Below are 25,490 nucleotides of genomic sequence, written 5' to 3'. Positions count from 1 at the left end.
TTCAGAAACTTGCGAGAAAAAAAAAACCGTATTCTCCTGACGCTTGTTTGAAAGTGTTGTCCCATCAGAGTGTTCCTTATCGATACCATCGAATTCTTTTATTCTTCGCCCCACATAGCAGTCACGGTGGACATCAGTTCGCTGTGCTAGCAATTCTCCACAGCGCGGCAAACTGGGACGACTCGCTGTCAGTTCACCATCTCATCGCCGTCGTTCGCGCTGTCTGCTCCTGCACCTCGTTGCTAAAGCGCATCTGTCCTGCTGCTGACGATCCCACCACGAAAGGAACACAATGAGTACAGGTATTTTAGGGCCGTTTTTTCATCTCCTTTTTCAGTAGGCACGGTGTAGAACGGTGAAGAATTAGCGTAGTATGACCAAGGTGCTGATTATCTGTATTTTTTGGGTCTGGATAAAAGTCGACTGGTTGCTGACGGCTATTTCATGCGCTTGACATATGTGCCACATTCTGAAGTGATTGAATGCCGTCGTTGTAATGCTCCAGCCTTACATTATTCTCTTCAATGTGGTTTAGTAGCGCTGGATCTAAGTCTCAATAGATTAGAGGTCTTCGACGAAGGATTGACTGTTTGCTTGAAAATCATTTAAATCCGATTGTTCCTCAATTTTGAATTGTAAGCCTGAATTTGAAAATTCTTTTGAACCTACTAAAAAGAATTTCCTGGCCTGTTTTTATCTTATAATCTGATTAACATATTTTCGCATCCACTTTTACTTATTTGATTTGACTCTCAACATTGTCTCTGTAGGTCTTTTAATGACCACGCTCTGTTGTTCGTTGCACCTCTAAAGGGAATTTCTGCGACTGTCACCACTTGGGAGCAGCGGACCTTCTCTTTTCCGTTTTCTACACTGAGCACCGACTCAGAGAGGCAGAGTACCTGGCTGCGCTTCTTTAATCCTAGTCCCATAATTTAGTGGTTTCCTCGAGTCCTTCGAGGAAATGACAGATCCGATCCAGGGACAAATCGCGTCTACTCACATCTTCCATGTGATTGAATTCATACATTCATGCTGTGGTAGTTCCTACCTAGAAAAGTGAGGGATTCATCGAACTATTCCTGGAAATGTCTTGAAAAAGAAAATAATGTCATGTTATTTTGGCATGGGGTCATGCTGTGAAAGAATGTGGAAACAAATCTAGAAAATTTGCTTTTTTAGCTGTTCAGCGGTTGTTCTGTAGATAACAGTCGTTATCGTGCCTTTCAAACCTGGCAGCAACAACAATATAAAGCGTGTTTAGGTTTTTTTTTCATATTCTGGCTTTCCCTCACCTTTCTTGTTCGCTCGTCCTCCACTTGTTTCAGCTTTCATACCAGAACAAAATTTACGAACTTCTACATTGAAAGAATGTAGTTTTTGTTTACGGCAAACATTACAAACGTTATTAGTACAGTTCAACATACATCATTTACCTAACTATTGTTAGCGAATTTATCCACATTTTCCGTCTTTCTTGTGGATTACAGTGAATTTCAGAACTGTTCTCTTGGTTTTTTTTTCGTGTTCGTCAAAAAAGACAAAAACATTTGTCAAGAAAGGAAGAGGGAAAAGATGATGGAATGCCATCGAATGTTGTCAATAAAGGCAACAAATCACGAAATAGACGAGGAGTCTATATGGGACCTTTGTGGGACCTCTATGGGACAACAGACTTCGGCATCCAGGAGCATCCAGGAGCGAGCGGACCACAATCAATGAGGCCTCCTCAATAGCCTGTTGAAGTAGAACCAATGAATATGCTGCTGAGGGAACCGGTGTGTGTAAAAGGGTAGCACATACATACTAGAACTAAGGCAGAACTAAGGCGGTCCCCATGCCGCTTTTCTGGGCGATTAGGGAATTGAGCAGCGCCACGCACATGCCCGTAATCGACAACCGAAGCTCCATATTGTCCCGAAGAGATTTTGTGTTTTGCCGCCTTTACGTTAGAGAGCAAGAAGACATTAATGTTTGTATGACCGTGTTGTGAGCGTGACAATCAGCGGGGTTCCCCATCAAATTGCTAGACATGAGGTGGGAGTAACTGTAATGCAGCTGACTAGTTGCTTCTGAGTTTTGCTGGACTCTGATCCAAAAAAAAATCAAAAATGCGGCTGTGGACCACCGGTGATTGTTATTTTCTATTTGCACAAGGTAGACGTGAATAAAAAAATAGATAAACAAAACAGAGTTTTTTATTTACATTGCAAATGGCAATATTTAACATACAGCTTTCGGCCAATCTGGTCAGAGTATTCATTCAGTCGGGGGCAGGGCAGAGGAACGGCGGGTATCAAATAGAAGAAGAATTAGCGCTGCGGCAGAGGGATCGCGATCTTCCGGCTGAGGATATTTGACCTTTGGATGGAGGGTGTTAGGGGCAACACATGTAGGTTACAATCTCCGTACAATCGTCCGCATCGGATACGTAGACTCTCTCTCTTTCTTTCTTAGACGCCGTCAACGTGAGGCTCGAAGTTTTGGGGTGATTGGCGGAATTCGACCACTGAAAATAAACAATTTTCTTGACATGTGAATAGCACGTCACAAGACGGATCAGTGACAATACCTGAAATGTTCACCGTACCGGAGATTTATGTGATTATAGCTGTCTTTTGTTCTTTTTTGATAGAGATGGCCCTTCCTAGCAGTATATACACCGGAAGGGTGATCATTTTTAGCTGTCAGCTTTTTCTCGTTCGCATTCAGCCTCTCATCGTCTCTCGATAAGGTCAACAGCGGCAGCCAATTCATCCTCTTTTCCTCCCCCCTATTCCATGCATGCTCTCCAGACAATACGAATCCTCTTTCGTCAATGCATTCCGATCGGATACTTTTTTTCGGCAAGCACACGTGGCAAATTACTATTTTTTCTCATGGCAATGTGATGCAAACCGTGTGTGCCCCATTATCACGAATGCATTAGCGCAAAAAGGCTAAAAAACGAAAGTCATGGACAAAATGAGAAATTTGCAATAGCTAGACAATAGATAGATAGATAGAAAAGTGGTGATACACATTCAGATCTCGTTTGGTTATTTCCATCAGACAAGAATACCTATTGGTGTTTCTCTTTCGCTCTTTTGACTACCATCCTGCTCGAGTTGGATTGTTTTTAATTGTTTTTACAATGAGATGCAGCACTGCGCGGTTGTGTGCTCACTGTTTCTTGCTGCACTGTATCCTCCATGACTTTTCTCTTTTTTTTGATAACAGACCACCACTGCTGTTTTACTTTGAGTTTTATAGCAAGATAAAGACAAGTGCCACAGGTACCGAAACAGAATTTGCAAAGTTCTGAAATGGGTGGAGACCCTTCACGGTCCTTGACCTCTCGGACTTCTTGAACCTCTCAGATAATGAAGATCGAACAGCTGCGCCACATTCCAGTACATTTGCTGCATCGTTCCTATTGCGGTTCGTGGAAGCTCTCATCTCTGGCTAAGCAAAGTTACTCCTCTCCTACTCCACACTACGTCTTTTGATTTTCTCTAACAGTTCAATACTATTGGTCACGTTGTTCGATTTTCTTCAAACACCTACATATACGCATAAATTTTGAAGTTCATAACTTTCCCTAATAAACTATTTCTACTGCGAACATTCGTAACAAATGTTTACCTCAATTTTCTAAAGCTTTCGTTACGATGTCGCACTACATCTAAACAGATTTTACTGGGTTAGTATTTGTTTGAAACATCTTTAGTTTTTCTCTGTTACAAAAAATTGGAATCATGCGCAAATCATCGCAGAATATGCTGTTGTTTAGAAAGAGATTGCATAAAAGATATGACGTTATGACTTAAACGAACTGAAAAGTCTCTTGAGTGTTTTATTTTTAGTACTAGAAAACGTTATGACGTTTTCTAGTACTAAAAATAAAACACTCAAGAGCAACATTCTGTAGGAAACGGGCACAATTTGTTTCATTCAACTTGTCGCTGCGGATATTTAACGGTTGCTGTTTTGCCCTCGAGAAAAAAGATATTCTGGTCTTTGATGTTAGCGCTAATTATAGGGATTAGAATCATCATCAGAGGAGTCAAAGTGTTAGATTCGGGCAAAAACCATAATGTTCCTGACTGGACGTCTCTCGATACGCAGCACAACGGATATCCGGAGCTGGCTTCGCCTGTCCAGATTTCATTTCGTTTTTTTACGCAGCGGGGCGTGCAGGCGTTAGCCCTACAAGCAAGATCTGACCGCCCCATTCATCGCTTCTGTGATTACGTCAGCTGAGTGGGAGGTTTTATGGCTTCTAACAGGACCTCTTAAGTTCTCCACCGCAGAACTATGACCTACGGTCTCAACGCGCGTTACTGAACTCAAGAATCAAATCGATTCTCCGTGGTTACTTCAGAAATATCCTAAATTATCAAAGAAAAACTTTAATTTTTTCAAATAAAAAAATGAAAACATCCCATATAATTATATTGGGCGCTGATTCAAGCTTCCCTTTGTCCCTCATTTTCTTTTCCCTTGTGGCAGAATTAATCGTGGCCTTTAATAGTATTCAATGTGTTTTTTCAACTGTCCTGTGCCTATTATTATGGTGTAGCACGTTTTCTTTTCTGTCAGCTCTCAACACTTCTTGTTTACTTCTCTTTTTTGTTTACGTGGTTCAGCTCCTTTCGTGGGAAGTTGGAGTGGAGGGTCGAGAATTTCCTTTGAACTACGCAAATATTCAAATATTCAAATTCTCGCACAGAATATTCGAACCTTCTGATTAATGTGTAGATAGAATGGTTTTCTTCGAGTGTTCGAGTGTTTCAATTATAGATGTATTCGCATCTTCGGCTGAATACTTGAAGAATACTTGACTCGATCGATAGGTACTTTACGTGGAAGCCACGTGATCGCTGCTTTATTGTGTACGAAAGAGACTAAAAAGGAATAAGAGTTTTCGTTCAATGGAAAACTGCATGAATGAATAGGAACTGTGAATAGGAACTGTCATTTGCAAGTCAACGAGTCTTTACGTTTGGTAGGCCACTTTAGGAACCATTAGGAATGTCAGATCGACTCATTATTCCCTGTTTTCAACAAAAATGACATAATTTTGTACTCTCTAAAAACTTTCGAAACCCTTACGGACCTGTACACTTTGGTTGCTTTTGGCTCTACGGTTTAATGGCAAACGTCCAACTCGAACAGGTTGCGAATGCTGATTGAGCCATCGTGCCACACGCGTTTTTGGCTGGAATACGATATTTAAAAAAAAAACCATGTGACCCTTCGCTGGATTTTGCTCTCAGAAGTTTTTTTTTCAAGTGCATATGCAGTGCATCGAGGATTTTTGAAAAATCTTCCAAAATATTTCATTGGAATTATTTAGTAGATACGACCAACAAAATACACTTATTATTTTTAAGGTATGTTGACATAATATTAGCTAATATTATACATAGTCAAGAGCGTTAAAATTTCTTTGAAATACTTGAAATGCTCACCGCTGTCAAAGAGTTAAAAATTTCTATGAACATTTTTAAGAAGATGGAAAAACCATCTATAATATATGATGAAGTGAGGGTAATTTCAGTTGTTACGGAATTTTTTCGAGACTTCTAATGAAGCAATTTCCGTGCACCTAACTTTAGTGAACGTAAAGCACAAACCAATACTAATTACCACTTTTCGAAGTGTTCTCACAATTTTCTCCGAAAGCTCTTCATATTCACATGCGTGTTTTCTGTCGTTTCGTCAAAGCACCTGTCTCTCCCATAATCGAATTTTACGATTGTCCGTTCTGTTTCTAGATTGGGTGAATCCGAATTATTTTTCTCGAACCGGTTTTATTAGGTTTTTGAGGGATTTTCTTCCACTGTGTTCTGTGCCATTTTCCAAACGACCTTTCTTATCGGTCACAAGTTGTTGTCCTCTGTCCACTCAGTTCGTTCATCAGTGTTGGTAGGGCATATCACTGCTCTTTGCCTTCTCTTAGCATGTTTTTTTTTGAAATATTTCTGTCCGTTCAAAATGTTCAGATGAGATATTTTGTACCTTCGGCTGTTGTGCTGCGGCAGAATCGTGCGGTTAGCTTCGGTTCTTTTTTTTAAATGAAGACGTTATGCTTTATCCAATAGATCTCGTTCGTAATTTGTAAGTCGAGTTGTTCTCTTGACAGGTGTGCCACAAATCGAAGGATTTTGAGCTGTTGTGCAATATCGCGTGAGCAGTTCCGCACAAACTGGTGCCGTCCTTGGCAATTTTTCCTCTCGACTATGCGATTTTCGTACGATAGCACAGGTGTGAGGACTTTTTAAGGGGTTCTTTGAGGACTTTAAGTCGTTCTCGAATCGCTCGGCTACGGACGAACTTCGAGCTAAAGGCCGAAGTGTTCGGGAAATAGAGAAATTTGCGATAGCTTGACTTGTTGGATTCATTCCGATAATGCGGTCGTTTCAAAACGGTTACACTTGTGCTGCAAGCGATTGCACTCGAAGCACTATGATGGGAGCGAGCGTTCGGCGGCGCATGCGCAGATGCAGGGGCAGCGTGGGTCCCATTGCGAGAGCAACCATTTGCACCGTAATCGCTCCACTTCACAGCTTTTTTGATCTGAATGAAAATAGGGATCAGTAGACATAGAGATAGTTGCAGTAGCCACAGTATCCACTCAGTGCAGAACTTAGATCACTGACGGAACTATTTGTGAAGCAGCTTCTCTACACTTGCAGGAAATCAACCTCACGCGAAAGCGAATGTGAAGAGATGTTTCGCCAGGTAAAGTGGACAGCCTGGATTTCCGCCTTTTCGCAGTCGTAATCGCCAGTCTCCAGCGGAAGTGCACGGAAATTCAGGCCAATTTGGTCCGACCGTATCAAACTTTACTATCTGGAACTGAAGTAAAGGAAGCAGCGCGCCCGTAATTTCCCCGAACTGTGTGCTTAGGGAAGTACGCCGTCCTCGAAAATGGCTACGGTAGATCACTCTGACGTGCGTATACACGGTCACATACCATATGACAAAATTTATGATGGATCTCGTGATTTTTTGTAGGAATTTTCTGGAACAGCTGTTTCCAGCTTCAGCTGTGTTGAAACCTGTCAAGAACTTGCGGAAACCAACCTTATTGACATGTCTGACGTGTTTACGAAATTGTCAACATCGTGGCGGGACGCCATGACATGAGCACAGGATTCGTTCGTTTTGTACAAAATAAATAACAACAAGTACAATAATAAAGAAATATAACAATAACAATGAAACAAGCAATTAAACATCCATTATTTATTAGCCTTTCATCAAATATGTTATTACAATTTACATTGAATCAGATGACTTATTTTCTGTGTTGAAATATTTTTTTTGAGAGAACGGAGAAGGTTTTCCTTCAAAAATTCCAAACGATTTTTACCGATTCCAAACGAGCGACTACTTTTTATCATGCCGCATTTTTATCGGGGTATCAAATTTTTAATTTATCTCTTCCCTTTGCGTGAAATTATATCTTGTCGTCGCCATCTTTTATTATCATTTGAGGTGACTTTTTTCAGCATTTATTATCTTTACAATTCCCCATGTTTTTCTTGGTAATCTTCAAATGTAAGCAGGGAGATAACGAATCTGCTGAATAGTGTAAACACTGAAAAAGAAAGAAGTGTCGAAGAAATTTCCGTCCCCTTTTAGGTAATCGCGCACATTTTGCAATGATTTCAATGAAGTCGTAAAGGTGTTGATCGTTCTTTGAATTTATAAATTAGTTCTCTTGTCACACGCTATGCGAGAAGTTTTCCTATTTTGAACTCATTAGGCAAATCTCCAAGCGTTGAAGAAGTGATCGCACGGTCGGAAATGCAGATTTCTCTCGATTCGAAAACATTCCTTACGCTTGGATAAAATCAGTCGGTGTCCATTCCATAGGGTACAGGTATTTTAAGCAGCAAGGCGATGCTTATAGCCTTCAAAACTTATTAGTTTCCTGCTCTCGACAAACACTGGATTTTTTTTTAGGTACAAGTACTTCTTTTTAATCATTTTTCTACATTTTCTTGTTTCTTTAAGGTCGTAGATCCATTTTCTATGAGCAAAATAAATTCATTTATAGGAATATAATCAAAGCTTTGATTAGTGCAGAAACTCTTCCATATACAGAGTATTATTGTTTTCGTTTCTGAGGATCTTGTTAGTTTACTTCACGAAGGTCTCTCATAAACAAGGCAACATTTTAGTAGCAAAGAAACTGGGGATTGATGAACGGAAAGTTTTACTTAAAGGCATCACTCCACGAATCTGAGAAGGTACGGATTTCAGGTGGAGTATTCGTATACGGGACCGCAGATTATGGAGAGGGGGCGATTCCGTCCATTTTTTCCTAAATCACTGCAAGCAGCCGGCCAAATCTTCGGTTGAGTTTCGAACTTAATTGTATTGACTCTGCCATTTTTATTTCACGAGTGCTTTACCGTTTCTTGTGCAGCGGTTGACGGTAGATAGCCTTTGGTGGAAAGTAAAAGCGAAGGGTTCTAACTGAAATTAACCTCAGCTTACATGCGATGGTTGGTTCCGGTGCTCCGACATTCTTCACTTTTCAGCTGCACCCATGAGCCAGACCCCTCCAGCAGAGGAGGGTCCGGCTCCGCCTTTTGCATCTATGAACCTCTGTGTGGCACGTGTGTGCATTGTGGGTTTAAAGGCATCACCCCACGAATATGAGCTGGTACGGATTTCAGGTGGAGTATTCGTATACGGGAAAGTAGATTATGGAGGAGGGATTCCGTCCATTTCTTCCTAATTGCCGTAAAAACGGCCCGGAAGATACGGCTTCGGGCGTTCTGGCGCACTACTTTCTACAATGAGTTCGACTAGAGCGCGCCAGCCTTGTGCGGCGCCGCATCTTCCGGGCCGTTTTTTACGGCAATTAGGAAGAAATGGACGAAATCACCCTCTTCTTCATAGTCTCCCATCCCGTATACGAATACTCCACCTGAAATCTGCACCACCTCAGATTCGTGGGGTGATGCCTTTAAGTCGTTTTTTGTTGCCAAAGTAGTATTGTAGAGTTTGCAGAATTGTTTTCAATGGAACGGGTCCTAAAGTTGGCAAATTGTCCTAGTTTATCCAAAAATGTCTTGTATTCACGTTTACGTAGTCAGTTTACGTCGCCTTCCATCTCTGAGTTATTTTAATCACGGTAACATCAGCAGGACAAACCGATTGACTATTTGAGAGAAATTTCTGTGGAACCTGTCGTTTGCACCTGCAATTCTTTTCTCATGCGGAATATCTTCAGGATAATCTTTCATCTTCCTTAGCATTCTTAGAATCTTCTCCTTCCCTTTTCTTAGTTCCCGCTCGTTGCGTTGCTCGTTGCTCGTTGCTTTCTTCAGTGTTGTTTTGTGACGCCAAGAAAAAAAAGTAAGGTGTGCGATTTTGCTGAAAGAAATCCTTCTCAACCGACAGTTGTTCCTTGAAAATTGTTCTCCTTTTGTGAATTCAGTCACGTATCACGTGTGAATTCACAGTTGTCGGCCCCTCTGCTGTTTTTGGCCTTCTGAGTTCCTATTTCAGCAGTAGAATGGTTCTATTGGGAGCTTTGGATGTTTACTTACGAGCTCAAGGGGTGAGGCCATCAATGGAACGCTAAGAAAACCACTCAGTCAAAAGAGACACGGAAAAAATAAGTAGAGGAGAAACAGAAAAGTTTAGCCACGACGAGAATCTTTGGACTCGAAAAGGAAGACGAGAGAAGAAAAATAATTTAATAAATGAGTTCGTTACGTAAGGTACTCAGTTCTAATGCACTCGAATAATTATTCGAGCTCTCAAGCATCTCACCCAATAATCTGATTCCTCTGAGAGTGTGTTTACCATCCAGACGCGTCTAAGCAGCTCAGACATGGGCAGCAGTGCCTAAAATCCACGAAGGAACGGAAACAGAAGAGGGCGTGGCTTGCACATTCACTACGGAAGATATTCGCCTTAGCTGTCGACTGTGTCTCCATCCAAAGATCACGCAGTTCTCGTCCATTTATTTTCCATAGATATTCGTAATTGCATCAGTTATCTTCCTAAAAGGATGAATCGATGAGCAACCGCTAGCTGCTGCTAAAACAAAAAAAAAGCCTGCTGTGTTCATTCTTTTGGGCGCTTAGAAACTAAGAAATAACCAATGAGTGAAAAGAAAATCAATACGACCTCTAATTAAACAGGATACAATTTATATACGAGGTCTTTTATTGCATTTCCTTGCTTAGGAGAACCTTTCTGTATCAGAAGTTGAAGACTTCTTAAAAATGACGAATTCCTGCTTTCTGTGGACTCCTGGGTGTTATTCGCATCCAGCTTTTTTCTTAATCGCAAGACTTGTCTGCGATTCTCTGTTCCTCATTTTATTCGTTCCATTTTTAGATATTATCGTTATTTCTTTGCTCTTTTCTTGGTTAAGCACACATCTTATATTAGTCCCGATACGATAGCTTTCTTTTCCTTTCAGATGAAAGACATGAAAAAATTCATGGGGACAACGGCTATCTAAAAGGCTTAGTAATCCAGGATAGAAAAACAAAGATCTTTTCATATTGTAGCAGTCTTATCTAGATAAGAGCGAATGCTAAAGAACATTCACGTCTGGACGTTCAAATGCATCAAGATTAGAAGCACAGAGTCTTTTAATTTTTGGTTTCTTATTGGGAGACTCTTGGGCAGCTACGTACGTATTTCGGGGGATTTATTTTCGGGCTCAGATTGGTCCGTGGGAATCTCAGCCTGTGCACAGGAGCTTTGAATATGATTCTCTCTCCCCGACTGTGCTCAATAGACCAACCTTATTCGAACATTAGTTCTATGTTGTTGCAAGCGTCAACCTCTCTATACGGTTGTTTACATCTAACAGAGATCAAGTCGACTTATAAAGGCTGCAGCTGCCTTATTCATGCTAATCTTGCTAAATCACCCCTCTTCGATGCCAAGGGTCCTTTTCTTAGCTGAATTTCACTTTTTTTCTCAACGAGAAAAAAGTACAAATATTTTTCCGCAAATTGCTTCTAATACGATCAGGCTGCGCTGTTTGTGCGCTTTGTCGTTATCTGTGAGTTACAAATGGCTCAGAGTTTTATGTTGGTTAGTGTTTTTCAATTCATTGCGGGGCCAGCCTAGCATAATGCGCAAAATAAACTCTTACACGCCGCACAACGATGATGTGCTTCGCTTTTTAAGCTCCATCAACTCCATCGGCTCCCATTCTCGTTCGACTGTCCATTTTCGTTCCTTTTCTCCTTTCTCCTTTATATTCTGTTATTTATCCACGATGCTTCTGATATTTCATCTCTTTGTTTTGCTACGTTTTTACTCCCTGCGAGACGGGATTCAGGGATCATAGCACTCCAGTCGATTCTGTGCGTCTCTAAAGTGCCACTCATTCAGACAAGACTTTTTCATGTGACACTGAAATCCTCTCAAAAACGTCCATCAACTACTTCTGAACTTGCTAGCGGTGGTTCTAATTGACCAGAAAATGGAGTGGACATATTTTGGCCGTCACGAAACTCTCCATCCGTGTTACCCACGTTTTTTTCTCATGGAGATAACTGCTATGAATTCGGCAATTCGCAAAAATCCCACCTCGAAGCACGGCAAGGGAGATCACGATTGCCCGCACTGTTCATTCTTCACTCATTCAATTCTGCAATTACGGAGAAGTCCATTAGATATTGACGGAAAGTAGCACTTCTTAACCAGTCCGTCAGGTGCTCTTATGTTTATTAGAATGTCCAGGGTCGTAAATTGCATTTCTAATGGGAAGTTCAAGTGCGCTCATCCCTATGCTTATTTTCAGTTTGGAAAAAGAACCAGCACCATTCTCATCACATCTGAAATTTCCGTGTCTTAATGAGCTTCGTGCGATTCCTTCTAAGAAATCGTTTCTGCGCCGAAGGTCATTACCCAGAATTGCTGCAAGATTGACTGCAAGGCAGATCGATTGATTTTCTATTCACTGCAAGCGTAGATCGAAATCAGCTGTTTTTCTGGCACGCTACATCGGCAATACAGACCTGTGCTGCCGTCTCACAGTGGAACTCAATTGCAGTCAATCCTAGGCCCTGTTCTGGCCCGTTGTGCAATTGCGTCCTTTCCTTCATTTGGTCAGCAGTCACGTTATCTCTGTTGATTACATTCCAGAGAAAATAATGAAAAAGTTTTCCATGACATGCTGCACAAACAGAGAATAAAAAGTGATAATCGCCTCCGATTTTTTCATGCAGTGTCAAGATTTTTGCAGTGTCGTAGTCGCGTCAAGACTTCATCTCTGAGCTGCAGCAGCGCTTTTTCTACTTCTATACTCTCTCGTCAAATAAGTGACGAACAGATGTCGACAGTTGATTGCTTTTTTTCCCTGCAGGTACGGTGTACGGTGTGAAAAAACACTTTACAACGGTTTTACTTGCACATCGTAGCAGTTTCCTTTCTTATTCGATCACTATCTTCCATTATCTATGATTTCTCGTTACCAAAGCTCGTATTTTGTTTCTTTGAAGTGGTTGTTTTCCGTTATCGGAGAACGACAGCGCATCTCCAGTGATTTCCGCATCAGTTTTGCGACTACATTAGCGTCCACCCGTTCCGCGAGGAAGAGCACAATTCTGAACTACTTCTTAACAGAGGAATTTTTCGCCACTGATGTATGCAGCATTCTTTTATTTTTTGAAAATCTGTGTGCACTTACCACATTTTGGAATTTTTCCGTTTTCGCAACCTTCGTTGACGAAACACTGCATTGGAGTGATCATAGTCCAGGATAACATTCCGTTGTTGACGATTTATCACGGCAGCGTAGTGTACCTTTTGATGTGTGCTGGGCACGCCACACAAACAAATCTTCCTATTCATCTTACTATGTTCCTATTGTTGCCTAGTTGGGTGAAAACGATCTAAAATCTGGTGCAACTGCGTAAGCGACTGTGTTCAAAGCTGCATCATGGAGCTCACGGTGGCGATCGTGGCGGGACCTTCACCTGCTTCATTCATCTCCGTCGCCCGGGTGGATTCATCAGTGGTCCCACCTTACGCAGCTGCACCATCACTTCAGGTCGTTTTGACTTTAATGTGGCGTAAAATTGTGCGATAAACACTACATATCTAATTCTCTCCAGAATATCCCAAAAATTGTTGTTGCTCAGATTTTCCGAGCCTCTTCAACTAATCACGATTTGCTATCACAGCGAAAATTGAGATCATCTACATTTTGAAGTCCCCTTTTCTCGATATCTGGATAGGTAGTCAAATCTTGATGTCAAATTTTGTTGATCAAGTAGCGAGAATTTCCATGATGTACTATGAACAACTTGTTTACCCGTCAAACTCCTCACTGATTTTTTTCCGGTTTACATCCGCGCTGCCAGCACCGCAACGAAACGACATACAAAATACTTTTTGTTGCGGTGCTTATGCAGCTAAGTAGAGGGATTATTTTGGACCCGACATAGAAAGATATTAGGTTGATCATATGTGAAGTTACAGACGTGAAGAAAAGGTACAAATGGCAAGTTTCTTCGAATTTTTTTTCCAGGGGTGTTTCATCTTTAGTCCTGAAACGTCCTCGTTCAGTGTTTCAAATTGTTTCCATATGTACTTTGCGCTCGACTCCTTTTTTTTTGAGGATGGAAGGGGTTGGGATGGTTTCCTTTCTGTTCGGCGTTCGATCACTCGACGAAAACGAAAAAAGGAATGTGGAGAAATTAGTTTGTTGGGGAAGGTCAACACAATTTCAGGGCGCAGCTCAGCGGTCAGCTGGCATGGACTGCGATACTATATCAACAATGTACGTGGGAGTGATGAATGCCTCCAAGGCCCCTTGTCCTTTTTTTCTCACGATCCACGTGAGGCATCAACCTGCGCACTTCTCATTGCGTCATCCATCTCTGATAGCTGTTCAGTTCAGCTGCTCCGAGGCAGTTGACTGCCGTTCAGATTTTATCGTCGCGATCACAACTAAACGACCACTTTTGCGTCGCTGGTTAGCGGAAGCGAAACAAAATGTTGACGTCTTGCGCCGCCTTCCCTTCGAAGTTCGCTTTCCTGCATCAGATTTGGATTTCTTCTAACTTCGATGAGACCGCACGTCCAAATACGGGGGACGTTTTTTTCTGTTCAGCCGCCCTGCCTTTTCAGTGCAAATTATTCTGTTCAGATTACAAATGAACTATTTATTTGTTCAGTACTACATCCTCCAATCACAACTGATGGCTGATCTGAACATGAGAATAGGCGTGGCTAACTTGAGGGCTGGGTCCTAGGGCACCTCAGACATTGTGCACAAACGTGTACGTTGTCCGGAGACCTAATGCACGACGCTTCGAGTGGCTGCTGCATATGAGGCTCTCTAGCAATTGCATCATCGTTGCACTTTCCTCCGTTCTATTTTCCTCCTGCACCTATTCATCTCTTATTTCTCCTTACTCTACACATCTCTTTATCTCTATAAGCTTTATTCTTTTCATTACTTTACTACTTTCGTTCAATTCTTTTTTTTTCTAATTCATTTTCGTTTTGTTTGTCAATGAGACTTCTGGCGCAGTTTATATGCAAATTGAACAAAATACTGGCACGCTGGCTTCGTCATGAGAAATGATGGCTCTTAGGAACAACTCAGTTCTCTTCCGTTGCTTCTCTCCTCTTCTCTTTTTTTATAGAGCCTTCTCATCCACCGGTCTTTGTGAACGCAGTAAACTAATCCATATCTAGGATAGCCGCACCCATTCATCTACAAATAAACCAAATATACCCTTCATTGATGCCATTGATCGCATAGTAATTCTATTTGAATGATTCACTGAATATTCTTCAATGGTGTTTCCGGACCGGCAGGGTGGAAGCCCTCGCTTTGCTTCTCTTCGTTGCGTGGATTCGTCTCCAGAATTTACTGTCAAATAAGATGTGTTTATATTTAAGAAGATGTAATGACTCCTGAAATTGCATGAAACTAAATTTAAAGCACTTTGCCATATGATAAGAGATTAATGGGACCGTCACGCTCGTACGAAGGCAGTGCGGCACAGCATGATCAGCTATTTCTGTCTGCTTAAAATGTTCTATATTCTCTCTCCGTACGTTGTTTACTGCCATCCAATTGGTAGCATCTATGCAAATACGTAGCCTCTATCTAGAAGTAGTGTTCCGCTTTTTTCAGTAGTTAAGATTGTTTTGAACTACTATAATCATTCAATCACTTCCGCACAAGGTAGATAGGTTTTCGTAGGCGCACACCACGCTAATAGAGCAACTGGACTCAGTACATGTGAAATTGAAATAAACTAAACAAGGAAAGAAGGAGGTTTGACGTCGCCTGAGAGGCGATGTCAAACCTCCTTCTTTCCTTGTTTAGTGTTTCGTGGGGATTTTCCTGACTAGTAATGTGATATTCTTCTCTCGTTACCGCTTTCTTTACCTACAGAACTGCCCTGACGATATACCGTACTGGTGACGATGGTTGCACTGTCATTTTTGTTGATAAAGATAATTTTTTCGCATGAAAATAAATAATGCAGCACATTGGCTTTCTACCAAGCGCCCTCTGATCCCGACAATAAAAGATCGTCGGAATCGGATATAAATTCGAACTCTTTCTCGCATATGCCACACCTCCTGTCTCTGGGTGTTTCTGCGGTTACTTCTCGATCTTTCGTAGATGGAATATCCTACAATCTACGGACAGATCGCATCGTTTCTTCATTTTTCTATCGTATTCTTCTCAAACATTGTTCTGCAGTAATATATCGAACTGATCAAAATTGTGTAACATTCATTTTCATCATGTCCGATTTTTGTATAATTACGGTACCGGGCAAAATTTGCCCCCTGTTTGCATAAACTTCCCTTGAAAGGTCTCTTTGAATACTGATTCAACATAATACTTGAGCTGAGCAGTAACAACACTTGAAGAACGTAAAAGGTCACAAAAAAAGAGTACAAACATTAAGTCCTGATTACTATGCAATACAATATATAACAATACAATAATAATAAGTTGTAAATGATATATAACGTGTGTAATGTAATATTCACATATTTTGTTAGAGTGCAAACAAATGTCGTAATTTCTTCTTAAACCCACAAATTATGCACGTGCCATACTGATGCTTCATAGGTGCGATGCGCGGACCCTCCTCTGCTGGAGGGGTCTGGCTCATGGGTGCAGCTGAAAAGTGAAGAATGTCGGAGCACCGAAACCAACCATCGCATGTAAGCTGAGGTTAATTTCAGTGAGACCCTTTGCTTTTACTTTCCAGCAAACGCTATCTACCGTCAACCGTTGCACAAGAAACGGTAAAGCACTCGTGAAATAAAAATGACAGAGTCAATACAATCAAGTTCGAAACTCAACCGAAGATTTGCTATAGTCGAGACTCTTCACCTCCCGAGATTGTACCTGGAATCTTGAGCTGCTTACGCAACTGCACCGGACTTCACGTCATTTTGACTCGACTATATCTTCGGTACTTATGTTTACATGGACCTGACGCTACCTTACGTAGCAAACAACCCATGCATTTTTTTCTGCCTGACGGACTCATACATACTCTCAATTGGAAGTGCGTAGCGGTCGTTCGGGCAAGCCAACAGCCTGTAGGCGCTTCCTACAGAATTGGAATGGACTGAAAATTATGGTTATATTCGTGCCGTAATGCATTGAACTCGTCCACAAATTTTGTATGATGAGAATGCATTAGCTTTATTGAATTATTTAGAAGCCATTACAATGATTCACAGACATATCATAAACATTTGACATACAAAGATGCTTACGCATTCATCGTAGATGCAAAACTGTTGCCTGCGCACCAACTGTAGATTGTATTTCGGCTGACTTCGTTTGCGAATCTGTAGAAATACTATGTGGATACGGGGGGAATTTATTTTTCTGATCTGCTCTAGAATGTTTGCAAAGATCAGCATTTTATGTCCCATTGTATAATATTTTAGAAGAAAATAGATTTAAAAAAACCAGCGAAACACGAAGTCATTGCATAAGGCAAGCTATTTTCTTTAAGAATTTGGTATTTTCGTAAGTTTGACTTCTTTTCAACATCACTAGTAAGTCTTTTAGAGAATGGGGGTGAGAACAAATACGCATATGTATGTATTCGAAGCAATTAGATATTACAAAGGCTGATTTTCACTTGCTATTTGCTTTTTTTATTGACTAATTTTTTGGCTACCTTTGCCGTGGTCCTAATGGACGAGTTTCTTGATTTTCTCCTTGTACAGTCGGTGAGCAAGCGGTCCAGGAAAGGACACAGTTTTTTGAGTAACAAACACTGCAGGCACTTACTTTAATGTGTTTGCTTAGCATCCGTTTTCTTCGTACTCGCTTTTGTGCTCTTTTTCTACATTTTTACAGACGACTTTCTCTGGGGAAGTGACTTGCGCAGTAGATCCTTGTTACAGAATGTTACAGAGTGCACTGTAATACACATATAATTCTCACTTTACCGTGCAAAGCTTTCACATCACTAACCGATCACAAATCAAAGGGTATTGCTTCCTGTTGGAATTGCAGTACGAGGGGGAAATGCTTGTTAATTTTTTCTGCTGCTGAAAGCTAAGGCTCATACGCAAAGTAACAGCCTGAGAACTTCTGAAGTACAATGCCAGCAAAAAAAAATGCGTTTGTGCGATCTGCTAAGGCACATGAGCGGAGCACATCGAGGCGAATGTTGACATCTGGGAGATATGAGGTCGTAGAAATATAATTGTGTAGATTACAACTTGGGCAAAAGATTCCGCCTTGTGACTGAGTACAGCCCGAGGGAATGACATGACCAAGTGAGATCTCGTTGCCTCCTTTTAAGTGTAGTGGGTGTAGCTTCCTGTACATTCACAATACCGTATCGACAGTGAGATCTACAACTCTTATTTCGGTCTTAGAACGCGAGATCTTCTTTTGTCCTGTATTTTCTCCAGCTAGCAGAATTCAGTATTCAATTTAAGCCGACAGATCGAAGAAGGAGAGATTCGAGTCGAAAGTGGAGAGGTGGTTTGCAGCTGCTGTGCTATGCTTTCTTCACAAGTAACCCTCTAAAAAGCTCACGGTATTCCATGAAAAGTGATACGGCTGAAAAAGCTGGACAACTGTTAGTTCCGCGTGAATAGACGAATTTTTGGAATTCAGTTAAATCTTTTTTCAGAATCCGACTGTAATTTCACCATTGCTCCTTCAAACGTCTTTTTTTCGAGAAGAAAAATCGTTCGCTAAAACGTACAATGTTCTCGTATCCACGGTTTTTCTTTTATTACACTCCTGTCAAAGTCGGCACCATCTTTTCTGGAATTTTACGTTCCTTTGATTTTTGTTTGCTTGCACTTCCCGCAAGTTTACGCACGCTCACTTCGCTCTACTCCATTTAATTTTTCAGTGTAAACGAATAGATTTTGTTCGACTTAATAGGACGATCGAAAACGTGGTAAAAAAAAATGTAAAAGTGCAAATGGATTTCAAATATATAGTCATCCGAAATGCTAGCGTTCGAGCCGTTGTGTTTTTTGACATAACAACAAATTTGCAAGTTCTCATGAATGTGTTTTCTCAGCTACTAACGATCTAACAGCTGCTTAATCGTGCTCTACTCGTGTTGTTTTCCGAACTTTGTGGCGTACATATCTAAGTCGACATCATAGCACTTTTTCTTTTTCAGTATAATAAATACAACTGCAGAATTTCAAGTGCCGAAGTGAAGATGTCACGGGGTTGGTTGTCTTTTTTCTTCTTGGAAACGATTTTCATCTTATGGAGATTGAGTATTTTTAGGCGTTAAATATATATATATATATTTGAATATTTTTCTTTAATTTTTGATAGATTTTTAAGACGTTGTTTTCTTTCCACGTAATTTGTGCCGCCATGAAACTCAGAACTTGATACTCAATCCGGCTACTGCAATTGTTAAAATATTTCGATGTTTCTTCTTTGTCCTCAAATCATTTGATTTCTTTACCTACCGCCAGGCAAAAGAAAACACAAACAAAACGATTGATCACTGTATAATGATGTCCTATTGAATAAGCAATCCAGAACGTCATAACATATTAAGACGTTTGAACCAGTCTTTTCACTCTATCATCTTTGCCTGGCAGAAGAAAATGAAACGTTCCTTTCCTTTCATTCATTCATTCATTATTTTTTTCTTTCTTTCTTAAGAGAAGCTCATACATGGATTGCAATGACCACTCATTATTGATAATAATTGGATGGAATATGTAGCTGCTGCGTCTTTTGCTATTTCCTTGATATCCGGACTCGTCCTATTTATCTATAGTCTTCGCTGTGGCATCTAGAGTTTTTTATATGAAAAATTAAAGGTCAAGGTTCCCTTTTTTCTGTGTTGTTCTACGCATTGCAAAATTTTCTAACATTAATTTAAGAGTTAAAAATGAAGGGAAATGGGGAAGTGCATCATTAGAAATAAATGATATGAGACGGCAAAAGACTTGTTAACCATGCTATCCAGCTATACATTTCGAAACCGGTCAATATTTTTTCACGACTTGATAGAATTTTGGTGAAAAAAGAGCCACCTTTCGGATTGTTAGCTGACGTCAAAGCTAGGTATTTTGCATTTTGGTATTTTGTATTTTATGCGCGATAAAAACATTTTGTTATTGTGGAAAATTGTATCGCGTCGAGCTTCCTTTCTGTGTGTTCGGGGGTCAGCGTTGATATGGTGCTCGTTCCGTGGATTTTGATGTGTTTTAGTGCTAGGTTTGACAGGATTTTAAACGATTAAAAGAGATGGATATTCAGAGGTATTGATGTGTTTCATTAAACCGAGTGGTACCAGAGTTTTTCTAAGTTTTCCATTCAAGAGTGACTTGCAGTTTTGAGCAGATTACAGATAGATGTGCATGAATTGCTGTGAAAATCTAGGACCCAGTGCAAGGGACTTGACTTACATTGATATAAGTGATTAAAATGTTAATTAGGGAGGGAGAAGATTAGTTGTGAAGCGAGCACCCAGGAAATCTATCTCCAACTAAGTCGAAATTCTCTTCAGAACTGGCCAAATCTTCCAGAAAATTTCAGGGAGGAAAAAAAAAACAACAGAAATTTTCCCCAATTTTCAAAAATGATCTTTCGCTATTTTTAAAGGAGAATGGTTCTGGTATGCTTTCCTTAGAGCGCGTCATATTCTGCTAGCTTTTCCAAAATATTTTATTTAAAAGCTGTAAATATTCCGAAACCCGAAAATCGCAGATTTATATGCAGAAAACCTGTGAGCGGTTCTGGCTACCGAATAGAAAAAGTGTTCGGAAGTCAAAAACTAAGGAGTTCAGTTTATCTGGCAAACATGCAGAAAGCTGCCCAGACTACTTCTTTTTGTCCCAACGGGATATTTCTGCGCATTTAATCATGTACTGTAATATTAGTATCGGATAATTCAAGTGTCACGCTGTATGGCAAAGCAGTTCCGACTAGTAATCGAACACCTCAGTAATCGAACATTTATTTATTACTCGATCCCTTGTGATAAGGAACTCAGTCGCGAATGAAAGCTCACCCTTGCACCGCTCATTTCGAATGAACCGAACTTTCGTGTTGAAGAGCGGCTGAAGTGGTGGTCAAGTTCTAACAAAATCAAATGCAGGCGGCACTTACTGGTCCTGAACTCGGATCTTCAAGCCTTTTCTCGGATCTAGGTATAATTCGCTATAATTCGCCACATCCACCACCTCAGCTGTAAAGTCTTTTCACAATGGAGTTCACATGATTTGATATCGAGTATATAATATGTCCCAGATTTGAGTCGGTGTCATTCTTACTGTAAGCGGAGCGGCGAGAGCGTTGCCGTTCTTTGGCCCATCCGATCCTATCAAAAAGAGATGAAGTGGATCAAAACAACCTCAGCTAGACATCTTGTCACTTAAGATCATCTTGTCTAACAGGAAGGAATGACGCAAAGACGGTTTGCTACGCTTTGAACTGGGTCGGATCCTCCCCGTTCATTAACACCTACGACTCTGAACTGAAGATGGACGCGCTGCCCCAACCCGCTGCGTTTCCCTTACCTAACGATATCGCATTGTCGTTCGTCTAATGAACTGGACTTGTCTCTGAATGCGAAAAAAAATTGACTTTGATTGAATTGAACTGAAAAATGTGGGAACTTGAAAATGGTCTTTTATAATATTTTTTTGGTTCGCTGATGCCAGATTTTTAGCAAAAGGCGTGAAGAAAGTGCCTGTAGATGGGAGAAGATTATAGAGAAGATTGTCGCTCCTGACTACACTGCAAAAGGAGGAATACTCTGTATCTTTGCATTTTACATTTGTTATACATTGCCCACTGCATAATATCTGGGATCACAGAGAAAATTCATTAAGTTCTGAGCATTGCATTTTGTAGATCATATCGTTAGAATATACCACACAGCTCGTGGATTTTGAGTTCAGATAAGGATGAGCAAAAAATACTTAGAAGAAAGCTTTTTTCGCCAAAATTTTAACCGATTCGCTAGAAGAAGATGAGCTGAGGTTTCACGTCCACAGTTTGGGTAATGATCGATGGGGGTCTGTTCTTACAGTGACCCATGTCTAGAGAGTCAGCGCAGAAAGAAATGATATATCTTTAAGTAGTCGATTTTCTGAACGCATATCCGTCAACAAATGTTTTTTTCGCATTTCAAATCTTTACGACCGGTCTCCGAGCAAGGCGGAGCGTTAAATACCCGCTGCTTGACGTGAAGTGCTATTTTTCACATGCATAAAGGTCCCCTATTATGCCGCTATCACCATTTTTATGTTCATTACCTTCATCTGAAATGTATACTGCTCCGTCGATGTTGTATAAAATGTAATTTTCGAACAATTTGCTTTTTTTCCTACAAATGGAGTCGACAAATGACGTTCTCATCGAAAATCAAGGAGTTTTAGCGAACGCAGTGACTAATCCCATGCCCTGAATGAGGAGATACAAAAATACCAAAAATATCGATCGGTTACAATAGTTTACGATCATAATATGTAAAACGAAGAAGAGCGGACTCAGTTCACCTCTCACAGCGCAGTGACAAGAGGCGCAGATCAGAGATGTGCTCTAGAATGTTCGGCGCCGGGAGTGCAATTTGAGGTTAAATACACAACACATCGGACAACCTCAGCTGAGTAAAGAATTTCAAGAATTTCCCCTAGGCGGTCTTTTGTGACGAATGAGAGCTTTCTCACGTCACATCATTTCTGCAGACCTTTGCAGTGGATTTGAGAGGAGCTTTGAAAGCAGACAGATTTTCGACTATGGAGAACTAGTGCATGGGGAAGTTTCTACCACTGTTACCAGCGTTTGCACGTTACTGCTTCAAAAATGTGCGAATCTGTGTACGTTAGCGAATAATTTTAGACGTGATTGCATCAATTAACGCATAGGTTATTCTGTATCGTAAAAAAAAGCGGGGGAAACTTTGCATTGTGAATATTTCTCCTGAGAGACATTTTACACATATTATGGATACACTGCACATAAGCAGTAAATTATATTCAAATTTTTCTTGTGCCTTGACTAATTTTTTTCCTAGAACGGAAGCAGATTTGTATAACTGCAAAATCCGACTTAGGACTCATGTTCTAGTGATCTCGAAAAAATCTGGAATAAAAGGGTTTTTTTATAGAAAAGGAGAAATTAATGGATGAATGAATGAATGAGTAGGTAAGTGAATAAAGGAGTGCGTAAATGTATGAGTTTCAATGTCTGGATAATACCAGGGTAAAATTACGTATAATCAAAGCGCGAATTTTCAAATTTTTGGCATGGTTGACGAATCTGTGGAATTCTCAGATTCTAACCAACTAGCTGTCGCATGCAGCAATCGCAAAGACCGCACAAACCACATCTAATCTACCAAAAGTGAATTACTGCTAGAATTCACTAAAAGTGAATTACTGCTTTCTTTCTTTGAAAAAAAAAGGTTATAGTGCAATTAATACAACCAATTACGGTTAATACGAGATGAATGAGACACTGTAATCACATTGAATTATGGCTTGGCTCTACATTGCGCTCTTGATTACGGCTGTCGTAGCAAAAACTGCTGCTATCCTTCCGCGCTTTTGAGAACAAACGAATACTTCGACATTTGAAAAAGGTGGTTGCCTTGAAATTAGTGTTCAATTCAGTGTCATTTATTTATCTTTTTACAACATATTTCGCATTTAGCGTTTATATGCAAAGAGTAGGTAGGGGAAAAAGCATTACCCCACAAGAAGGTACCTAAGAAATAGAAAATTTCATGCTGACATTTGTTGGGTACTTTGGGTACGGTTCTAACCAGCAGTTTCGGCAAAAGATTCATGTAAGAGGTCTTCTGAACGGCAAAAAGAAACCAGCAAATTGGTCCATGAAACTGATTGTTCGTTGTAGAGCTGACGTTGAAAATCTATCTTATTTTGTCCTTACAGCAAACAAACCTGGTGGCGAGCAGACCACCGCATTGATGACAGGACGAGAAGCGCCTGGAAAGGCACCGATATGTGCAAGATTTCGATATGTGGTAGGTTCTCTGTGTCCCTCTCAGAATTGAACAAATCCGACACGATACAGCGTAAAACGAGAGTTATCAACTGATCTTCCAGATACTCATTACCGCAGCCCTATGCTTAACGTCATTACTATCGAATATGAACACGTATAATTTTACAAAGATTTGTATGAACCCAAAAAATGGCTCTACCACTTCGGAATTGGACGCTAAAAGTAAGCCTTCTCATCGATCATATCGATTAGAACAAGTTGCACTATTGATTTGTCTCATACGTCGGTTTGTTGCAGGACAATACAATAAACTAGAACAAAGTTGGTTGCAAGCATGTGTTGCGATCGGCGCACTAGCAGCTTCAGTACCGTATACTTACATGTTCCAGCATTACACAAAGAAATGGGTTTTCCTATCAGCTGGCATCATTTCAGCAAGTAAGGCTGTAATTTTATCTGATATTTATTACACGGCATTCTGTGCAGGAACTGGGCAAACACTCAGTCAATCTTTCCAAAAATACAGATAAGTAGTAACACAAGCACTGGTACTTATGTTTATCCAAGCCATCGTGGTACGCGTTCAACTGGTTGGTTAGAGAACCTTGCGACTATGGGAGTTGCTGCGGACGCGTCGCGGTCTCTTGTCCAGACATAAGTATCAGCCTCTGCACATTACTCTGTACAAAAGTGTTTATTTCTGATCATACGCTGCAATACTAGGAAATTCTCGATTTTTTCTGGTCTGCATGAAGAATCTTTCCACAGATTTCTTTTTGAAGTAGAAGAAGCCTAAGCAAGAAATCTTTTCTCGTTTAATCTCGTCATCAGATAATTCTGATTTCTTATCACAACTAGTTGTACAGAAGTGACGATAAGGACTGTCTTTGAAGAAATTTTTGTGAAAAAAAAAGATTTACGGGGAATTCACGCAAGGTGGTCGACCTTGGTGACGGTTTCAGAGCGCAGATTCTACAGTAAACAAGATCGCGTTCGGTCAGAGAAAAAGAAAAAATGAAATGATTTTGTCTCTTCGCATTTTCATCTGTGCGGACAACGCATCATCCATAACTCAGCCGAGAACGTGTTGTTGATCAGAAATAATCGGAGAGACTTCATCTAATCCTAGACGTTCAAAAACTTTTGAAATGACTTTTGAAAGGGCATGTTCTCCATACTGTGTTCAAAGCATACATTGTCTCAGAAGCTAATATGTCATCGACTAGTGCACATCATAAGGACGTAGCAAGACTGGCATTAATTAAATAATAAGAAAATGAAGACGGGGAATTCTTTTTCTACCACTAACTCTGGATCGCTCCATAATTTCAAACGTGAACCAAAAATTGTGTAAAAGTGAGATATTCGTGCATTATTTGCTACTTTGTTGTGTTAAAAAAGCAGTTGTCAGTCCTTAATCTACTGACTCACCACCTGTTCCATTTTTATGTAATCCGTACTGTCGTCGTCGTTGTTACGGAAGAAAATTGTTCTCCGCCTCTTCATAAAGGTATATTTCTTGAGATAGTACTTTTCCCGCTAGTATTCTACTGATAGCAAATGTTTGTTATATTTTCTCCATTGCCTCTGAATAGTTTGCATTCTGTACGAAAAAAAAGATATCCAATTATAGCTCGGACCATGCCGTACCTCCAAGTGCGACTTTCGATAAACCTCTGCATGTTGGGGTTGAATAATTGTTTTCTTTAATTGAGCCGGACACGAGGTTGTTACATTCCATGGTGTATCTGGCCAGAAAATCCTCAGATGATGTCATCATCAATGTGAAGAGAAATGGTCGACACTAAAACTATCCCTCACGTTTTCTAGAACTCTATACGTAAATTGGGATCGGAATCTGATAATGGAATATGGAAGCGGAAATTGATGACTAGCAAATATAACCTTTCTGACATCACTGATGGGATAATCTTATAGCACCAAACATCAGGCAGGCGAAGCGTGACGCTAACCGAGCTGCGGCGGGCGGACGGGAAATGCATATGGGCCCCTAATGCACCATTCACGGTCT

The 25,490-nt window shown here is 40.5% G+C and overlaps 2 protein-coding genes across 4 annotated transcripts in view; one reads left to right on the top strand and one right to left on the bottom strand.

The window, feature by feature from the left end:
• Positions 1-292: 292 nt before the first annotated feature.
• The window catches only part of RB195_005265 (uncharacterized protein), a gene marked incomplete at both ends in the record, with an annotated part of 30,854 nt that continues 5,656 nt past the window's right edge, over positions 293-25,490 (top strand). The window contains 5 exons of one of the 3 annotated variants that reach the window (XM_064177655.1): positions 9,521-9,565; positions 18,636-18,687; positions 23,386-23,477; positions 23,560-23,680; positions 23,756-23,896. In XM_064177655.1, the coding sequence (XP_064034775.1) occupies positions 9,521-9,565; positions 18,636-18,687; positions 23,386-23,477; positions 23,560-23,680; positions 23,756-23,896 (451 nt within the window). Of the gene's footprint in view, positions 303-9,520; positions 9,566-18,635; positions 18,688-23,385; positions 23,478-23,559; positions 23,681-23,755; positions 23,897-25,490 lie in introns of those variants that run through there. The other 2 variants (XM_064177657.1, XM_064177656.1) reach the window with 2 other exon arrangements.
• RB195_005266 (uncharacterized protein) lies at positions 2,378-5,230 on the bottom strand (the record flags this gene model as incomplete). Its single annotated transcript, XM_064177658.1, has 2 exons — positions 2,378-2,509; positions 5,099-5,230. 2 exons carry the CDS (start codon positions 5,228-5,230, stop codon positions 2,378-2,380), a joined length of 264 nt encoding a protein of 87 aa, XP_064034777.1.

The sequence above is a fragment of the Necator americanus genome, chromosome I, assembly GCF_031761385.1.
Source record: "Necator americanus strain Aroian chromosome I, whole genome shotgun sequence".
NCBI classification, from domain to species: domain Eukaryota; kingdom Metazoa; phylum Nematoda; class Chromadorea; order Rhabditida; family Ancylostomatidae; genus Necator; species Necator americanus.
The sequence above is the reverse complement of the archived record's forward strand: the minus strand, read 5'-3'. Positions and strand labels throughout refer to the sequence as shown.